The sequence below is a fragment of the Moschus berezovskii genome, chromosome 9 (genome assembly GCF_049115385.1).
Source record: "Moschus berezovskii isolate FMDL1 chromosome 9, NW_MosBer_1.0, whole genome shotgun sequence".
Taxonomy (NCBI): Eukaryota; Metazoa; Chordata; class Mammalia; order Artiodactyla; family Moschidae; genus Moschus; species Moschus berezovskii.
In genome coordinates this window covers 27,170,319-27,190,444 of record NC_142468.1, presented here as the reverse complement: position 1 = coordinate 27,190,444, position 20,126 = coordinate 27,170,319, and the positions used below count along the sequence as shown (strand labels likewise).

General features: G+C 39.8%; 1 protein-coding gene across 2 annotated transcripts in view; it reads right to left on the bottom strand.

The window, feature by feature from the left end:
- ESR2 (estrogen receptor 2) overlaps positions 1 to 20,126 on the bottom strand; it is a 47,759-nt gene that overhangs the window by 5,012 nt on the left and 22,621 nt on the right. Inside the window, exon 6 of one of the 2 annotated variants that reach the window (XM_055436379.2) lies at positions 15,960 to 16,093. The exons of the other annotated variant lie outside the window; for it this stretch is intronic. Within the exon in view, the coding sequence (XP_055292354.2) occupies positions 15,960 to 16,093 (134 nt within the window). The remainder of the gene's footprint in view (positions 1 to 15,959; positions 16,094 to 20,126) is intronic. 2 annotated transcript variants of the gene reach the window in all.

Below are 20,126 nucleotides of genomic sequence, written 5' to 3'. Positions count from 1 at the left end.
ACTGTGGAGGCACAAACCCTGTCCATTTGTATGCCATTCTATCCCCATCACCGACTGCAAAGACTGGCATGGAAGAATTAGATGAATTTACATAGATTCAAACTTCTAGTCAATCACACTGTTAAAACTGAAATGATAAATATGCATGTTAATGCATATTTTAAGTACATACACAGAAAAATATTAATTAAATGAAAACATAGCAAAAATTATTTTAAGCTTAACTTCCTTAAAATTGGTCCTGGCTGCATGAACAAGTGCTTTCTTGTAACTACCCTTTTTAGCTTATTCTGCTCCAAGTATTTCTACTGCCATAAATAAATCTTATCTCTGGATTCTAAAAGGAGTCAAAATTGTGGACTTGTTCATACATTGGTCTAAAGTGACAAAAAGTGAAAATGTAAAAATACTCGGCTACTATACAAATGTTCGTAGCAATATTACTCATAATAGCCTAAAAGTGAAAATACCCCAAATGGCCATCAACTGATGAATGGATAAACAAAATATACATCCATATAACGGAATATCTTTTGTTGTTTAGTCATTAAGTTGTGTCTGACTCTTTTGTGACTCCCACAAACTGTAACCCGCCAGGCAGGCTTCTCTGCCCATGGGATTTCCCAGACAAGAACACTGGAGTGGGTTGGCATTCCCTTCACCAGGGGATCTTCTCCACCCAGAGATTGAATCCTGGTCTCCTGCATTGCAGGCATATTCTTTACCCTCGGAGCCACCAGGAGCACAAGCTTATAGATATGCTAAAAACCACTGAACTGTATGCTTTAAGTGACACTACGCTTTAAACTCAGGACATCCCTGGTGTCCAGCAATTACAAATCCATCAGCCAATATAGTGGGCAGACATGGGTTTGATCTCTGGTCCAGGAAGATTCCACATCCTACAGGGCAACTAGCCTTCCCTGGTGGCTCAGATGGTAAAGAATCTACCTGCCAATGCAGAAGACCCCTGCATTGATCCCTGGGTTGGGACGATCCCCTGGAGAAGGGAATGGTTACCCACTCTAGTATTCTTGTCTGGAGAATTCCATGGACAGAGGAGCCTGATGGGCTACAGTCCATGGGGTCACAAAGAGTCAGACACAACTGAGCCATTTTCACCCCACAGGGCAACTAAGCCTGTGTGCCACAACTACTGAGCCCATGTAGCCTAGTGCCCATGCTCTGAACGAGGAGCCACTGCCGTGAGAAGTCCACTTGCCACAACTAGAGAAAGCCAGGCACAGCAACAAAGACCAAAGGAGACAAACATTTTTTAAATACAAAAAAGGAGAGCTCTTCAGTACCTCCCTATGTCTGACCAAGGCTCCCGTCAAATAACCTGTGTTGGCTATTGGGTCATGTTCTTCATAAATGAGCAAGCAGTCACTGCCAAGGGTGAGTCCTGGATTTTCCACAGGCTCTGGAGCCAGTACAGCGCCACACAGGGCTCAGGGTCCATCACTGATGAGGGGTTTGGGGATAGGAGTCACTGTGGTTTTGTAAAGCCATGTGCTATATCAGTTTTATACATGGGAAAGATTTTTACATACAGAAAGACTAACCTATACAAAATTATCCTGGGAAGGAACTAGGCTGTAGAATAATGACCTTGCTGCCTTACTCTCTCTTCAGTCAGCAATGCTGTGCCTGCACTTTGGACATTCATGTACGCTCTGACTCATCAAAATGTATGTACAGAGTAATTGCTAAGTGGCAGGCCCTGGGAGGGGCAAGGGACAAGACCCAAAGCCCCCACCCCCAGAACACTCGCTGCCCAGACACATAGGAAATGGCAGGAATTAATCCCCTCCAGTCCCTAAGAGTAAAAACATCAGATTTCATTTTAGAATCAAATTACTTTTCCTGAAACTAAAGAAATACAGCAAAAAAGTCAAGATCTTGGCACAACACCACACACATACCAAGGAAAATAAAATAAAGTCAAGGACACAATTTCCTCTCCTTTTATCGCCTGGGAACAGCTGTGTGCTTCTTCCACCAGCCCACCTGCTGACATTCTGAACAGCACATGGGGAGAGCTGGGCAACCCCCCCCCCAACATTTGCCACATCCTTAGGGTTCAAAGGATGAAGATATAAGCTCACCTTGACCAAAAGCAAATAAATCAGAACAGATAAAGTGTTTAATAAAACTTTCAGAACACTGACCAAAGGAAAAATGTTCTGGCTTTTGGGAGGCATCTGGTCCCATCACTTCATGGCAAATAGATGGGGGAAAAGTGGAAAACAGTGACAGATTTTATTTTTTTAGGTCCAAAGTCACTGTGGACAGTGACCGCAGCCATGAAAATGAAAAGACACTTGCTCCTTGGAAGAAAATTGTGACCAACCTAGACAGCAAATTAAAAAGCAGAGACGTTACTTTGCTGGTCTGTCTAGGTCTGTCTACGTCTTACTAGGTCTGTCTAGTCAAAGCTGTGGTTTTTCCAGTAGTCATGTACGGATGTGAGAGTTGTACCATAAAGAAGGCTGAGTGCTGAAAAATTGAAGCTTTCAAACTGTGGTGCTGGAGAAGACTCTTGAGATTCTCTTGGACAGCAAGGAGATCAAACAAGTCAATCCTAAAGGAAATCAACCCTGACTATTCACTGGAAGGACTGGTGCTGAGGCTCCAATACTTTGGCCACCTGATGTGAAGAGCCGACTCATTGGAAAAGATCCTAATGCTAGATAAGAGTGAGGGAAGGAGGTGACAGAGGATGAGACGGTTGGATGGCAACACTGACTCGATGGACCTGAGTTTGAACAAACTTCAGGACAGAGTGAAGGACAGGGAAGCCTGACGTGCTGCAGTCAATGGGGTCACAAAGAGCTGGACACAACTTAGTGACTGAACAACGAGATACGACCATCTCCTCTATCACCACCTCCTCACCCAGCACCATGAGAATGGACTGGCGTTGAAAGGTGACAGCGATATGGACCCAGCAGGCTGACGACCGCAGTGCTGTGCACCCATGTTCTCCATCAAGAAGAGAAGACCCATCTGACCTCTTCAGTGTCCTTCTGTGGATCCTTTTGTGCCATGGCCTTCTCTACCCACCCATGTCATGAGTGAACCAGAGCTTGAGTTGATATCTCTTAAAAATTTTCTTTATGCAAAATAAGAAAATCCTATTTATGCAAAATAGAATAAACAGGTTCTATTTCTTTCATTCAATGAAAAGTTTCATCCATATGAAAACTTTGTAATAAAAAGTTACAAAAGCTTGATAAGTCCTAAAATTATTTAGATAAATAGATCTTATTCCTAATTTTAAATATTTCAAAAGACTTATCTGCAGATTGATTCCACTGTGTTTCCTAGTCTCAGTAGCCTCTAATTCTATACAAGGGAGGACTTCTCTAGTTTTCAGGTTTCTGGATGATGAATGGCTGGTCCCATGACTCTTAATTCGGATATGTTACATTAACTACAACACTCACATAACACCTTCAAGTTTCTAAAACACCTTAACAATATTTTAACAGTTTGTGTTAAATGCAACATTGCTCTTGTCTCTGAGTTTCAGAAGCCACATCAAAGACTGAGTATATATAACACAGCAATTCTAGGTGCTCGCACATGTTAAGGAAGATTTGCTGAGAGGGAAGTCCAGGTGGTACTGTCCTCATCCCATCTCTCCCCACAGAAAGGAACATGTACTTCTCCTAAGCTTGGTAAGGATCAGACACCTCATTAACTGTAAGAGTGTATAACCTTATTCTAGACCAAAAATTGTATCTAGTGCATTACCACTAAGATTTTCTTGGGATCAAGTTGAATTTAGAGATTATCTGTGAGGAGGACTGACCTTTTAACATACTGAATCTGCTAACCCATTAACGTCTCTCCCCACTTATTTAGAATTTCTTTAATTTCTCTCTGCAATATTTTACAGTTTTCAGTGTGCAGTTTCACATCTTTTGTCAAATTTATCCTAAGGTTTCATAATTTTTATGCTATTACAAATGGTATTGATTTTTAATTTCAAATACCAATTGTTCATTGCTACCATATAGAGATAAATTATTTTTTATATATTTCCCCTATATCCTACAATGCAGGAGACCCAGGTTCAATTCATCGATCAGGAAGATCCCCTGAAGAAGGAAATGACAACCCACTCCAGTATTCTTGCCTGGAGAATCCCACGGACAGAGGAGCCTGGCGGGAACAGTCCATGGGATCGCAAGAGTCGGACATGACTTAACGACTAAACCACCACCATATCCTTCAATCCTGTTAAACTCACTTTTTTGTAAATGCTAACTAATAGTTTTCACATGGATAGAAAGATGGTAAAGAATCTGCCTGCCAATGTGGAGACGCAAGAGACCTGGGTTTGATCCCTGGGTCAAGAAGATCCCCTGGAGTAGGAAATGGCAACCCACTCCAGTATTCTGCCTGGAAAATTCGCTCAACAGAGGAGCCTTGCAGGCTACAGACCATGGTTGGGGTCACACAGAGTTGGAAACGACTGTGTGACTGAGCACACACAAAATTTTCTACACAGATTATGTTTTCAACTTTTAGAGTTTTACTTCTACCTCTAAAATGTTGATTGATGTACTTTTACCTCTTTTCTTGCCTTGTGGCACTAAAACTTCCAGTAAAACACTAACCAGAATTCATGATAGTGGATATTCTTGCCTTGTTCCTGAGAACAAGTATAACATTAGCTGTAGGTTTTTCATTAATGCCCTTGATTGGGTTAATGAAATTTCTTCCCATTTACTAGTTTGTTGAGAGTTTTTAGCAAGAATGGGCACAGATTTTGTCAAATGCTTTCTTTGCACTTACTGGGAAAATCATGTGATTTTTCGTTAATTACTCTGTTAATGGTAAATTACGGAGAAGGCAATGGCAAGCCACTCCAGTACTCTTGCCTAGAAAATCGCATGGACAGAGGAGCCTGGTGTGCTGCAGTCCATGGGGTCGCTACTAGTCGGACACGACTGAGCGACTTCACTTTCTCTTTTCACATTCACACACTGAAGAAGGAAATGGCAACCCACTCCAGTGTTCTTGCCTGGAGAATCCCGGGGACGGCGGAGCCTGGTCAGCTGTCATCTATGGGGTCACACAGAGTCAGACACGACTGAAGTGCCTTAGCAGCAGCAGCAGCAGCAACAGTAAATTATGCTGATCGATTTTCAAATGTTAAAGAACGCTTGTATTCCTTGGAAAAATCATATTTGCTTGTTATATACTATTGGATCTACTCTTTAAAAACTTTTGAGAATTTCTCCATCTGAGTACATGAGAAATACTCATCTGTTGTCTTTTCTTCTAATATGTTGGTCTGGGTTTACTGTCAGAGTAATGAGTTGGAAAGTTATTCTCGGCTCCTCAGTTTTCTGCAAGAATATGTATAAACTTGGTATTATTTATTCCTTAAACGTTTGGTAGAATTCTTCCAGAAAAGTCATCTGTGCCTGGAGTTTTCTTTGTGTGAAGGTCTTAAACTAAAACTTCAGTGTCTTTGATAGATAAATAGCTATTCAGAGTTTTTAAGTTTCCTTTTGATTGAGCTTCAATAATGTGTATCTTCCAAATAATTTGTCCATTTCATCTAATATTCAAGTGAATTGGCATAAAGTGTTTATAATATTATCTTATTATTCTTTTTAATATCTGAAGAATAACAACGTTACATGTCCCACCACAAATATTGGTAATTTGTATCTTCTTTCCTTTATTATGATTAGTCTGGCTAGAGGCTTATCAGTTTCATTGATCTTCTCAAAGAATCAGCTTTTGACTTTCTTAATTTACGGAATTTTCATCTACTATTTTCTATTTTCTGTTCCATTGTTTTCCACTACATTCTTTATTATTTCTTTTCTTCTACTTACTTGGGATTTCATTTTCTCTTGTTTTCCTAAGTCTCTTTAAGGTTGAAAGCTGAAGTCTTTCACTTCAGACCTTGATATCTAATTGAAATATAGTTGACACACAATTCTAAGTCAGGTTCAAGTGTACTGCTAACGATTTGGCATTTGTGTACATTATGAAATGACCAACACAATAAGTTGGGTAACCATCTGTCTCCATACAAAGATATTACAATATTATTGACCATATTCCTAATGTTATATATTGCTTCCCCATGGCTTTTTTTAAATAACTGCAGGTCTGTGCCTCTTAATTCCTTTCACATGTTATTTCATGCTCTTTTGCCTCCACCAACCACCTGTTTGTTCTCAGTATTCATTCAGTCTATTTTTGTGTTTTGCTTTTTAAATTCCACATATAAGTGAGATCATACAGTATTTCTTTTTCTTGGATTTATTTCACTTAGTATAATGCCCTCTAGATCGTTCCATGTTGTTGCAAATAGGAGGATTTCAATTTTTAATATATGAGTAGTATTCTACTGTGTGTGTGTATATATATATATATATACCCACATATATATGACTTTTTTAATTCACTCATCTATTGATGGACAGTTAGGTTGCTTTGATATCTTAGCTATTGTAAATAAGTCTTCAGTGAACATTTGTTTTGTTTTGTTTAGTCACTAAGTTGTGTCTGACTCTTTTGCAACCCCATGGACTAAAGCCTGCCAGACTCCTCCGTCCATGGGATTTCCCATGCAATAATACTGGGGTAAGTTGCCATTTCTTTCTCCAGGGGATCTTCCCACCCGGGGATTGAATCCATGTCTCCTTCGTTTGCAGGCAGATTCTTTACCACTGAGCCACTAGGTAAGCCCTCCGTGAACATTGGTGCACATAAATACCAGAATACACATTCTCTTCAAGTACACATAGAACATTCTCCAGGATGGATCACAGGCTAGGTCAGAAAACAAGTCTTAATAAATTTAAGAAAATTCAAATTACATCAAACATCTTTTGGCTATAACATTGTGAGACTAGAAATCAACAACAAGAAAAAAAAACTGCAAAAAACACAAACACATGGAGTCTAAACAGCTACTACTAAAAAAAATCAATGGGTCACTGAAGAAATCAAAGAGGAAATAAAAATATACCTGGATACAAATGAAAATGGAAACACATGATTTGAAATCTATGGGATGCCACAAAAACAATTCTAAGAAGGAAGTGTATAGCAATATAAGCTTACCTCAGGAAACAAGAAAAATTTTGAGAGATTCCTTTTATTGGAATATTAACCTTGAGTGCTATAAATTTCCCTCAACTGTTGAGTAAGTTGCAACCCCCAAATTTGGCTGTGTTCTACTTTTATTTTCAGTTAGTTCAAAATGCTAATTTTGATCATTTTTCCTGTGATCTACAGATTATTTAGATATATGTTATTTGGTTTCCAAGTGTTTGGAAATTTTCCAAGATCTTTCTAATATTAATTTCTAATTTAGTTCCATAGTGTCAAAGAAAATACTTTGTATGAGTTAAATTATTTTAAATATATTCAGATTTGTTTAATGGTTCAGCATATGGTCTATCCTGGTAAATATTCAATGAACACTTACAAAAATGTGTCTTCTGCTGTTGGAGGGTTGAGTGCTTTTAAAATGTCAATTAGGAAAAGCTGGCTGGCATTGTTATTCAAGTCTTCTCTATACTTGCTAATTTTCTGTCTACTTGTTCTATCGATTACTAAGGGGTATTAATATCCAGCTATAATAAGGGATTTGTTCATTTCTTCCTGTAGTTTTTTTTTTTTAATTTTGAAGAGTTTTATTTTTATTTATTTTGGCTGTCTCGTGGAGTGTGGGGGCTTCTCCAGTTGTGAAGTGCAGGCTCAGTAGTTGCATCACATGGGCTCTTTAGTTGGGCTTAGTTGTCCCATGGCATGTAGGATTTTAGTTCCCAGACCATGGATCAAACCTGTGTCCCCTGTAACGGAAGGCAGATTCTTAACTACTGGACCACCACGGAAGTTCCCTCCCTGCAGTTTTATCAGATTTTACTTCATAATGTTTGAGGATCTCTTATTTGGTGCATAAATGTTTAGGGTATTTACATATTCTTGACAAAGTTACTCATTTATCATTATGAAATGAACTTCTTTATGCCTAGAAATTTTGCTCTAAAATTCACTTTTTTCTAACATTAATATAGCCACTCCAGCTTTCTCTTGATTAGTCTTAGAATGTAATATCTTTCCCCATCCTTTACCATTAACTTATATCTTTAAATGAGCTTCTTGTTAGTAGTAAACAGTTGTGCTGTTTATCCAATCTGAAAATGTTCTCCTTTTAATTGAGGTTTAATATAATTATTGTTCAGTTCAGTTCAGTCGCTCAGTCGTGTCCGACTCTTTGCGACCCCATGAATCACAGCACGCCAGGCCTCCCTGTCCATCACCAACTCCCGGAGTTCACTCAAACTCATGTCCACAGAGTCGGTGATTCCATCCAGCCATCTCATTCTCTGTCGTCCCCTTCTCCTCCCGCTCCCAACCTTTCCCAGCATCAGAGTCTTTTCCAGTGAGTCAACTTGTCACATGAGGTGGCCAAAGTACTGCAGTTTCAGCTTTCGCGTCAGCTTGTTAGGATTAATTAATTAGGAATTTACCATCTTGTTTATTGTTTTCTCTTTGTCCTATCTATGCTTTATACTGCCTTTTTTTCTTCTTTTTGGCTAATTTTTATGGTTCCATTTTATCACCATTGTTGGTATTAGCTCTAATTCTTTGCTATTTTCATGGCTGCATTTGGGTTTGTGATATACATTTTAACTTACTACAGTTTATCTTCAAGTACTACCATAGTACTTCATGTACAAAATAAAAACCTTATACCACACTACACTTCCATTTGTTCTATCCCAGCCTTTGTGGTCTTGTCATCTGTTTTACTTCTATATAAACCCATAATATTTTTTTTTGCTATAAACATTAGATTATCTTTTAAATGAAAGTAAAGAGTCTTAAATAATAAGATAAATTCATTATATTTACCCACATTGTTATTATCTGCTGCTGCTGCTGCTGCTGCTAAGTCACTTCAGTCGTGTCCGACTCTGTGTGACCCCATAGACGGAAGCCCACCAGGCTCCCCCGTCCCTGGGATTCTCCAGGCAAGAACACTGGAGTGGGTTGCCATTTCCTTCTCCAATGTGTGAAAGTAAAAAGTGAAAGTGAAGTTGCTCAGTCGTGTCCGACCCCCAGCGACCCCATGGACTACAGCCTACCAGACTCCTCCATCCATGGGGTTTTCTAGGCAATAGTACTGGAGTGGCTTGCCATTGCCTTCGTTATTATCTGCAGGACCTCTTTATTCCTTTGCATGGATCCATATTTACATCTGGTATCTTTTTCCTCCTGCTTGAAAGACTTCCACTAATATTATAGTGCTAGTGATGAATACTTTGAGTTTTTGTATGTCTGAAAATATTTTTATTTATTTTTAGTTTTTATTTTGCCTTCATTTTTTTAGATTCTTCTTTTTATGTGGGCCATTTTTAAAGTTTTTTTTTACATTTGTTACAATATTTCTTTCGTTTTTATGTTTTGGTTTTTGGCTGTGAGGCATGTGGGATCTTAGCTGCCTGTCCGGGGATTAAACCCATACTCCCTGCACTGGAAGACAAAGTCTTAACCACTGGGCTGCCAGGGAAGTCCCCTGCCTTCGTTTTTTGAAAAGGCATTTTCATTGTGTAAGGAATTCTACTTTAGTGCTCACTTTGGCAGTATGTATACTAAAAGGAATTCTACTTTAACAATTTTTTTCTAAAAGTACTTTGAAAACGCTGCTCCCTTGCCCCATTCACTTGCATCAGAACAGAAATTTGCTGTCATCCTCTTCTTTGTTCCTCTGTATGTAATATCTTTATTCTCTAGTTGCTTTTAAGATTCTCTTTATCACTAATTTTAAGCAACTTGAAAATGATGTGCCTTAGTGTGGTTTTCTTCATGTTTCCTGTTCTTGGGATACATCAAGCTTCTTGGATTTGTGTGTTTATTGTTGCTGTTCAGTCACTAAGTCATGCTCAGCTCTTTGTGCCCCCATGGACTGCAGCACACCAGGCTTCCCTGTCCTTCACTGTCTCCCAGAGTTTGCTCAAATTCATGTCCATTGAGTCAGTGATGCTATCTAACCATCTCATTGTCTGCCGCCCTCTTCTCCTTTTGCCTTCAATCTTTCCCAGCATCAGGGTCTTTTCCAATGAGTCGGCTCTTTGCATCAGGTGGCCAAAGTACTGGAGCTTCAACTTCACCATCAGTCTTTCCAATGAATATTCAGAAAATCAATCCAATTGATTTTCCTTTAGGAAAAGGAAATCCTAGTGTATTTATAATTCTAATTAAATTTGGAAAATTTTCAACCATTGTTTCTTCAAGTATTTTTTTACCTCTCTGCTTTCAGGGACTCCAAATTCATGTATATTAATAACTGTAGTTGTCCCATAGCTTCCTAACATTCTGTTCATTTTAAAACACTTTTCTTCTTTCCATTCTTTTCTGATAGCTTCTATTGCTATCGTTTAATATCCACTATTTTTTTCTTCTGCTATGCCTAAATCAGATGTGAAAGTGAAAGTCGCGAAGTCGTGTCCGACTCTTTGCGACCCCATGGACTATACAGTCCATGGAATTCTCCAGGCCAGAATACTGGAGTGGGTAGCCTTTCCCTTCTCCAGGGGATCTTCCTAGGATGTAAATCCATCTAAACATACTTTTCACATTTAGAAATTCAGTTTGAGTGTGTCTCATATTTTCTATGTCTCTTCCAGCCTGTTCATGCTTTCCTCTTTCTGGTGATTCTTGCCCTGTCCTTGGTTAGTACTGTAATAAGCACAAAACTGATGTTCAGCTGAAGACCTGAAGGGGACCCTCTGCAGATTTTGAAAGCGTCTCTGGCCAGCTTTTTCCTCTCTAGTACTCCTCAGAAATAAGGAATATAGTTATACTAATTGTTTTAATGTCCTTGTCGACTAATTTTATCATCTGCATCATCTGGCATCTTTTCCAGTTATTGTTATTTCCCTCATTTTAGGTCATATTTTCTGCTTCTTTGCATGCCTGCCAACATTTGATTGATTTATCCTGTTGGGTGTTGTATATTCTTCTATTCCTTTAAATTGTCTGGAGCTTTATTCTTGGGTGCAGTTACTTGGCAATAGTTTGATCCTTCAGACCTGCTTTTAAGTTTCATTTGGTAGGACCAGAGCAGCCTTTATTCTAGGGCTCGTATTACCTCACTACTGAAACAACACCTTTCTGTACTACAGCCAACATCCAGTAGAGCTCAAGGTATTTCCCTGTAGCTGGTGAGAACATGAGCTATTCCCGGCCCTGTGTGAACTTCCAGGGTAGTTCTGCCTCCTTCTTTCTGGTGATTCTTTCCCTGTCCTTAGTTATTATCATAATAAGCATGAAATTGATGTTGAGCTGAAGACCTGAAAGGAACTCTCTGCAGATCTCGAAAGCCTCTCTGGCCAGCTCTTTTCTCCCCAGTACTGTCCCTGCAAATCCTAGCTGCCTTAGCCTCCCCAAACTCACAACTCTGTCCCCTCAGTTCAGGAAGATCCCTGGTGACCACTTGGGTTACTTCTCCCTGTGTTACAACCTGGAAACTGGCTTTAGGCAGTAAACTGATCGATCAAAGGACTCATTTTGTGTCTCTTCTCTTGGGAACCACTGTCCTTTGTGGCCTGTGTCTGTTTTATATATTCTGTGCTGCTGCTAAGTCGCTTCAGTCATGCCCAACTCTGTGCGACCCCATAGATGGAAGCAAAGGCTCCCCCATCCCTGGGATTCTCCAGGCAAGAACACTGGAGTGGGTTGCCATTTCCTTCTCCAATGCATGAAAGTGAAAAGTGAAAGTGAAGTCTCTCAGTCGTGTCCGACTCTTAGCAAACCCATGGATTGCAGCCTACCAGGTTCCTCCATCCATGGGATTTTCCAGGCAAGAGTACTGGAGTGGGGTGCCATTGCCTTCTCCATATATATTCTGTCAGTCAGTCAGTCAGTTCAGTCTCTCAGTCGTGTCCGACTCTTTGCGACCCCATGAATCACAGCACGCCAGGCCTCCCTGTCCATCACCAACTCCCGGAGTTCACTCAAATTCATGTCCATCAAGTCGGTGATGCCATCCAGCCATCTCATTCTCTGTCATCCCCTTCTCCTCCCACCCCCAATCCCTCCCAGCATCAGAGTCTTTTCCAGTGAGTCAACTCGTCGCATGAGGTGGCCAAAGTTATTGGAGTTTCAGCTTTAGCATCAGTCTTTCCAATGAACACCCAGGATTGATCTCCTCTAGAATGGACTGGTTGGATCTCCTTGCAGTCCAAGGGACTCTCAAGAGTCTCCTCCAACACCACAGTTCAAAAGCATCAATTCTTTGGCGATCAGTTTTCTTCACAGTCCAACTCTCACATCCATACATGACCACGGGAAAAACCATAGCCTTGACTAGACGGACCTTGGTTGGCAAAGTAATGTCTCTGCTTTTTAATATACTATCTAGGCTGGTCATAACTTTCCTTCCAAGGAGTAAGCGTCTTTTAATTTCCTGGCTGCAATCAGCATCCACAGAGATTTTAGTGCCCAAAAAAATAAAATCTGACACTGTTTCTACTGTTTCCCATCCATTTCCCATGAAGTGATGGGACCAGATGCCATGATCTTTGTAGGGTTTCTTAAATTTAAGGTGCCTAAGTGGATTCTGTCCCTGTATTTGTTTTCAAGTTAATGTTATAATCAAAAGGATTAGCCTGTAACTTGAAATGCTTAAAATCTAGCAAAGACCTCTCCTAACAGTGGAAATTTTCCAATAGAATGAGAACCCCATTTTCTGAACAGTAACGCTGAACAGAATAAATTCACTTTTGGGACTTTCCTGATGATACAGAGGTTAGACTCTGTGCTTCCCCTGCAGGGGACACAGGTTTGATCACTGGTCAGGGAACAAAGATCCCACATGCCATGTGGCACAACTTTAAAAAAAAGAATATATTCACTTTGAAATCTGTTTTGACCACCAAGCCAAAAAAACTTTTTAAAAGATTTCTTAAATTTGGGTTTACTTAAATTTATTTACAAATTCTACCCATTTACCACCATGAGTGATAATCACATCACATGCCTGCCTCACCCTCTGTAATTCCCTCCACATGGCAGCTCTGTGAGATGCTGCAGGAGGAACGCCGCAGCCTTAATCTTTCCCATTTGAACAGATGATGCTTCTAGCTTCCTAACAGCACAATATGATGGCTCAGAGGCTAAAATGTCTGTAAGTAGCCTCACCAAACTGAAGCCTTTACACATCAAAGTGTTCTCATAAGAAGCAACTGCTTTCCAAGGAGTACTCTGCTACACAGGAAAGTCCTAAGTTATTTCTGCAAGTGAGAGAAGTCCTGTAATTTGGCACTTGATAATCCTCTTGTATCAAGGTACAAATGAACTTTCCAGGGAAATCTTCCCTTTAACAGAGACAAACAACAGCAAACATTTGAGAAAATGTAGGTAGGTAGATTCAAAGACAAGATCTGAAAAAGCTGATTTCCTTCCACAATCAGTTTCAAATGGCCCACCTGGTCATTACCTATATGCACATCAACTTAATCGCTGATGTAAGCCATGTCCTCAAATTATTCTATAGAAGGTGAATGGTAACAGTCAATGTCAAGAAGGTGATAAAAGCCCCAAAACATTTAGCAGTCTTCTTGACTTCCCCTACAATTTTCACTTGTCCAGCGATTTACTATTTCCACTCACAAATGATTGTTTTCTAGATATGGTGTAGAGAGTGCATTGGGCGCAGGGGAAATGTCTTGTCTTATAAGTAAGGCCAGATTGAGACCCAACAAGGAAGTACCTAAAGTTGTCTTCAGGGTCTCTGAGCTTCACATGACCTTCAAGTTTTTCCTCATTCCCCCTCTGCCCTCCTTCAAGACCTAACTTCCTCCCCTCACCCTGTCCCTGCACCATGATCCAGGTATCTCCAGACAATACTTCCTGCTCAATACTAGAGTTACACAAAGTATGATCTGTTACCAGTACACAAAGAGAGAAGTAAAAATTGAGGGTAAGCATTTGGAAACTCTTCCAGCAACTGATAGAGTAATTTTAAATCAACTGAATGTAACAATAAAATACTAGGGCTTAGTACTTTTCAAAATTTCTTTTATTTTGTGAAAGTAACTATCCATAGAGATTCCCTGGTACTCAGCGGCAGGGAATCTGTCTGCAATGCAGGAGACCCCAATTTGATTCCAAGGTTGGGAAGATCCCCTGGAGAAGGGATAGGATACTCCCTTCAGTATTCATGGGCTTCCCTGATGGCTCAGATGGTAAAGAATCCGCTTGCCATGCAGGCGATCTGGATTCTAATCCTGGATTAGGAAGATCCCCTGGAGGAGGACATGGCAACCCATTCCAGTATTCTTTCCTGGAAAATCCCCATGGACAGAAGAGCCTGGTGAGCTACAGTCCATAGGGTCGCAAAGAGTCGGACACAACTGAGCAACTAAGCATAGCACAACTATCCATATAGAAGGATTCTTGTATCGTAAGAATCAATACTGTCAAAATGACCCAAGGCAATCCCTATCAAATTACCAATGACATTTTTCACAGAACTGGATATACAAGCAGTTCATGAAGCTCAATATCAAAGAAAAACAAATAGCACAACTAAAAAATGAACAGAAGATATAAACAGACATTTCTCCAAAGAAGACATACAGATGGCCAGAAAGCACATGAAAAGATGCACAGCACCACTAATTATCAGAGAAATCCAAATCAAAACTACAATGAAGTATCACCTCACACTAGTCAGAAAGGCCATCATCAAAAAGTCTACAAACAATAAATGCTGGAGAGAGTGTGGAGAAAAAGAAACTCTCCTACACTGTTGCTGCAAATATAAATTGGTATAGCATCGGTACTGGAGAACAGTACAGAGGTTCGTTAAAAAATAAAAATAGAACTACCATATGATCCTGTAATTCCATTCCTGGGCATGTATCTGGAGAAAACCATAATTCAAACAGACACAAGCAACCCCAATGTTCATTGCAGCACTATTTACAATAGCCAAGACATGGAAACAACCTAAATGTCCATCTACAGATGACTGGATAAAGAAGTGGTACATATATACAACAGAATATTACTCAGCCATTAAAAAGAATGAAATAACACCATTTACAACAATATGGATGGACCTAGAGATTATTATACTAAATAAGTTAGAGAAAGACAAATATTATATTGCTTATATGTGAAATCTTTAAAAGTGATACAAATGAACTTATTTATTAATTCAAAACAGAAATAGAGTCACAGTCACTAACATTATGGGGGGAGGGGGATAAATTGGGATACTGGAATTGATATACACACTTAATGTGATCATCTCTCAATTACACAAATTCAAAGCATTTATGTTGTGTGTGTTAAATAATACCATGTTATGTCAATTGTGTGGGTGCTCAGTCACTAAGTTCTGTCTGATTCTTTGTGACCCCATGGACTGAGGCCCACCAGGCTCCTCTGTCCATGGAATATCCAAGGCAAGTATACTGAAGCATCTTTACTTAAAAAAAAAAAATTGGAGTTGCCCTTTCCTACTCCAGGGGACCTTCTCAACCCATGGATCAAACCTGGGTTTCCTGCATCTCCTGCATTGGCAGGCTGATTCTTTGCCACTGAGTCACCTGGGAAGCCCAATATGTCAGTTACACCATAATAAAATAAATTAGAATGTCAAAAAAAACACAAAACAATGCAAGGTAAACATTTTAAAGTTCATTTTTTCCTTTTCCGGTGGAGTGGCTTGTGCCACTTTTTAAATTACCACCAGTAATTCACCTAACAAATAATTTATATTCAAATTACCAAAAGTTAAGTACAGTTTAAATCCCTATAAACGAAACAGAGAAGTCAGAAAGAAAGCCATTTTCCCCTTTTTAAATAAAATAAGAAATTCTGTACTCCTCAACACCACGCCAACTCTAGAAACAGCATCTCTCCCCCATAAAACACGGCCCAGCTGTGTGGTTACTTACTGGAGTTGAGGAGGATCATGGCCTTGACACAGAGATACTCTTTGTGTTGGAGTTTCAACTCACGAAACCTTGAAGTTGTTGCCAGGAGCATGTCAAAGATTTCCAGAATTCCTTCAACACATTTCCCTTCATCCCTACAAAAGTCCATTTGGGAAGGTAAGAAACATACAGCTTCAGGTAACCATCAAAAGGAAGGAGCATTTTCTTTTTAATCTGAAATTTCATCTGGTACACCCTTCAACTATAACAAGGTAGTAATGAGAGCACACCCAGAAATATGAAATTACCAGAATAATTGTTATATAAGGAAGACAGGGCATTTCCTGTTAAGTCCCTGAACCAAATATTTGAATAAATACTATTAAGACAATAGTGTGCACTGGAAGTACATTTTCCTTCTACCTGTTCACCAAATGTTTTCTTAAAGGAATACCATTTTGGTTTATTATTTTCGATCTAAACTATTTCAGCCAACTCTCAAAATATGACATATTTTACTAAAAAGAGACAGTTCATGTTCTTATCAGAAGACTCTAAATGAGAAAAGACTGAACATTACAGAAGCAAATATTCCAAAAAGAAATAACACTTTATATCTAGAGCTTAACTCTCACATCCTGGTGGTCAGTTAGAAACTGGTGGGGCAATGAACAGACATTTAAATGTAGTTTGATAAAAAGCTACTATGACATACAAAGAAATCAAAATTATAGAAGATAGATCAGAATCAGGAAAGAAAGGTAGAAATAGAGACGTGGTAATTTTGACTTGTCAGAGATTATTTTTAAGCAAAAGCTTTAGACAAACATTGGACCATATAATCAAAATTCTTTTGAGCACTCCTTATGGAAATGAACTGCATAAGTGTACTTTTGAAGTAAATTACTTGAACTGTATCAAGAAAATACCAGCTTCAATTCACTCCAGCCAGACACATTATTCCACCTCACTGCCCCCCCCTAAAACATGCATTATCATCAGTCATAGAGCTATTGTAAGTCCTTGACGAGCAAGCAGTTAGATGATTTTGTCATGAGAGTTTCATTTGCTTCTAAAAGCCTGCAGTACACAGCAAAGGGCAGCTGTGGTAAAAGTGAAATCATGAAAGTTTCATTTTCAGTCTCTGGAGCAGCCCCTGAAGGGGACCTGAGATGTTCAAAGAACTGGCTAGTCCCTCCTCCTTCCTCCAATCTCAACCCAGGACATTTCCAGTGATGGTGGTGTTTGGAGAAAGGGCCTCTGTAGAGTTCAGTGAACTGACACCAGTGGGTACCACCAATCTTGGTAAAGCCTTTCCTATTCGGTGCTATGATGGCCACTCACCAGTATCCTGCAGGCCATAGCATTCACATTCCTGCAAACTCACTACACAGTTACAAGTATGCAAACTGCACACTTTGGCAAACAAGCGTGGTATCTTCAGCAACCAATCTAGAATTTCTGAAAGTGTACAGTTTAAATGATAAAATATCATGCCCCTTAGAAGTCACTTCTAAGGGAAAGGCCACTTTGGAGAATCAGAGCCAAAGGTGCCAACACTTATAGGAAACCCCAGCCCTCCACGAATCATCCACCCACCTCCCCTGCTCTGGCCTTTCCCAGGCAGCTTGCTGCAACTGTCTAGTAAGGACATGCATGCCCTGAACACAGCAGAGGCACAAGGAATACTTACTCACTGAACGCCCCTCAAGCCAATCACCAAATCACTCTGCCTAGGTTAATGAGTTATTGGAAATTGTAATTGATGGGCTTAAGGACATTGGATACTGAGAAAAGTTAGTTTTAAAATATCTCTGGGGCCAAAAACAAAAAGTCCAACAAGTCCTGCATTGACAGTTTAGTAGTTTGGCTCTTTGCTCTTTTGTGAGACTCAGAGGAGAAGTCATAGGCACACATGTGCACACACGCACACATCCACTTCCCCAAGCAGTATAAGAGGACGTCTTTGAAATTAATCCTATTTTGCAGAAGCTATCACCTGAGCCCAAGAACACATCCCTAGATACTGAAGTTAGCACTGTTTCCTCATTAAAATACATAGTATTTTAAGTGTAAATTCACATTTCAAAATGGAGGGAGAACTTACATCACATGACATCTTAAACCCTGATGAATGCTGCAACTCACAAAAATCAGAACATATGTACCTCATGGAAAAAGAGAATTCCTAAACCCCATTGTAAAAAACTAGGTCTGATTGCTTTCTCCAGCAAGTGTGATAGCCAACCATCTCATTTTGGGGGTGGGGGCAGGCAAGGTTAGAATATTTTTATTCACTTCACAGGCTGTAGAAACCAAACAAATTTTTAGAAAAGAAATATGAGAAATATAGAGGCAATAAGGTAAAATACTTCATAAAGTGAGTGTCTCTCAGTCATGCCTGACTCTTTGCGACCCCACGGACTATACAGTCCATGGAATTCTCCAGGCCAGAATACCGAGTGGGTACTCTTGCTTGGAAAATCCCATGGATGGAGGAGCCTGGTGGGCTGCAGTCCATGGGGTCGCTAAGGGTCAGACACGACTGAGCGACTTCACTTTCACTTTTCACTTTCACACATTGGAGAAGGAAATGGCAACCCACTCCAGTGTTCTTGCCTGGAGAATCCCAGGGATGGGGGAGCCTGGTGGGCTTCCATCTATGGGGTCACACAGAGTCGGACACGACTGAAGTGACTTAGCAGCAGCAGCAGCAGCCTTTCCCTTCTCCAGGGGATCTTCCTAACCCAGGGATCAAATCCAGGTCTCCTGCATTGCAGGCTGATTCTTTACCAACTGAGCTATCAGGGAAGCCCTTACTTTATAAAGGACACCCTAATTAAAGTTCTACTTTAAGATGAATTATACAGAATAGTAAGGAAGGACTTAAAAATATTAACAAGACCTATTTCATTTATCCTGTAAGTAACTATGGATTGATAGTGACTTATGAGTAAGATATTAGGACAGGTTTAAAAGATTTGAATTCAACCAGTTGGGTATATGAGTTGTCAATCTAGTAGGTATATGAGTTGGATATTAAAATATCAAACAAAACTACTCATGGAAATTTATTCCCACACCCCATTAATCCACAGTGAAAGTGAAAAAGTGAAAGTCACTCACTCATGTCAGACTCTTTGCGACCCCATGAACTATATAGTCCATGGAATTCTCCAGGCCAGAATACTGAAGTGGGTAGCCGTTCCTTTCTCCAGGGGATCTTCCTGACCCAGGAATTGAATCAGGGTCTCCTGCATTGCAGGCAGATTTCTTACCAGCTGAGCTACCAGGGAAGCCCATTTACCCATAAACCAGTGCTAAACAAAAATAAAAGTAATAGTTTCAAGCAGACTATTATTTGATAACTACCTTTTACAAAAGAAAAAGATTCCTTTTGATACCAAGGACATCTTGAAAGAGGAGGCTTCCTTTTGGGGTTCGCTGCTTTGTACTGACAGTACACATGTGGCTAACGGACCACAACTTATCTACCTGTGTGAGAGGCAATGGGGTTGGGAGACACATGGGAAGGACTTTAATATTCAGCTAAGGTGGAATGATCTGAGTACAAAGGGGAAATAAAAATCTAGAAGTGAAAATTCTGTGGGTCTCTTGAAGAAAATTCAATATAAAAATACGAGTTCAGGGTCGATGCATGTTACAGGATGCTCGGGGCTGGTGCGTGGGGATGACCCAGAGGGAGGATAAGGGGAGGAGGGAGGGGCAACTCATGTACACCCGGGATGGATTCATGTCAATGTATGACAAAACCAACCAATATAATGTTGTAAAATAATTAGCCTCCAATTAAAAAAAAAAACCTAACATGAATGAAAACTCAGCACATTTACACTTGTCAGTCCACAGAACTCCATAAACATCCACTTCCTCTGACTTTGTAATAACATTTGACAGTTTTATACTGATATTAAGGACACATAATGTCTTAGCATATATGATTTCTCAAATAAGTAGAAGTTCAAATTCTCTGGTAGATCTTCACGTGAATTGGGATTCTAGTGATTACCTAAATAGCTACCTTGTTAGAAATAAGCTGAGATACCTGGATTTTTCTCTCATCCTAAGTAGGTTCAAGTTTTTTCACTGCAGAAGCCTCAATAAGAAAAAAGGGAAACAAATTATAGTCTCAGTCTCCACAAATAAATAGACTAATTTAGTTGTATT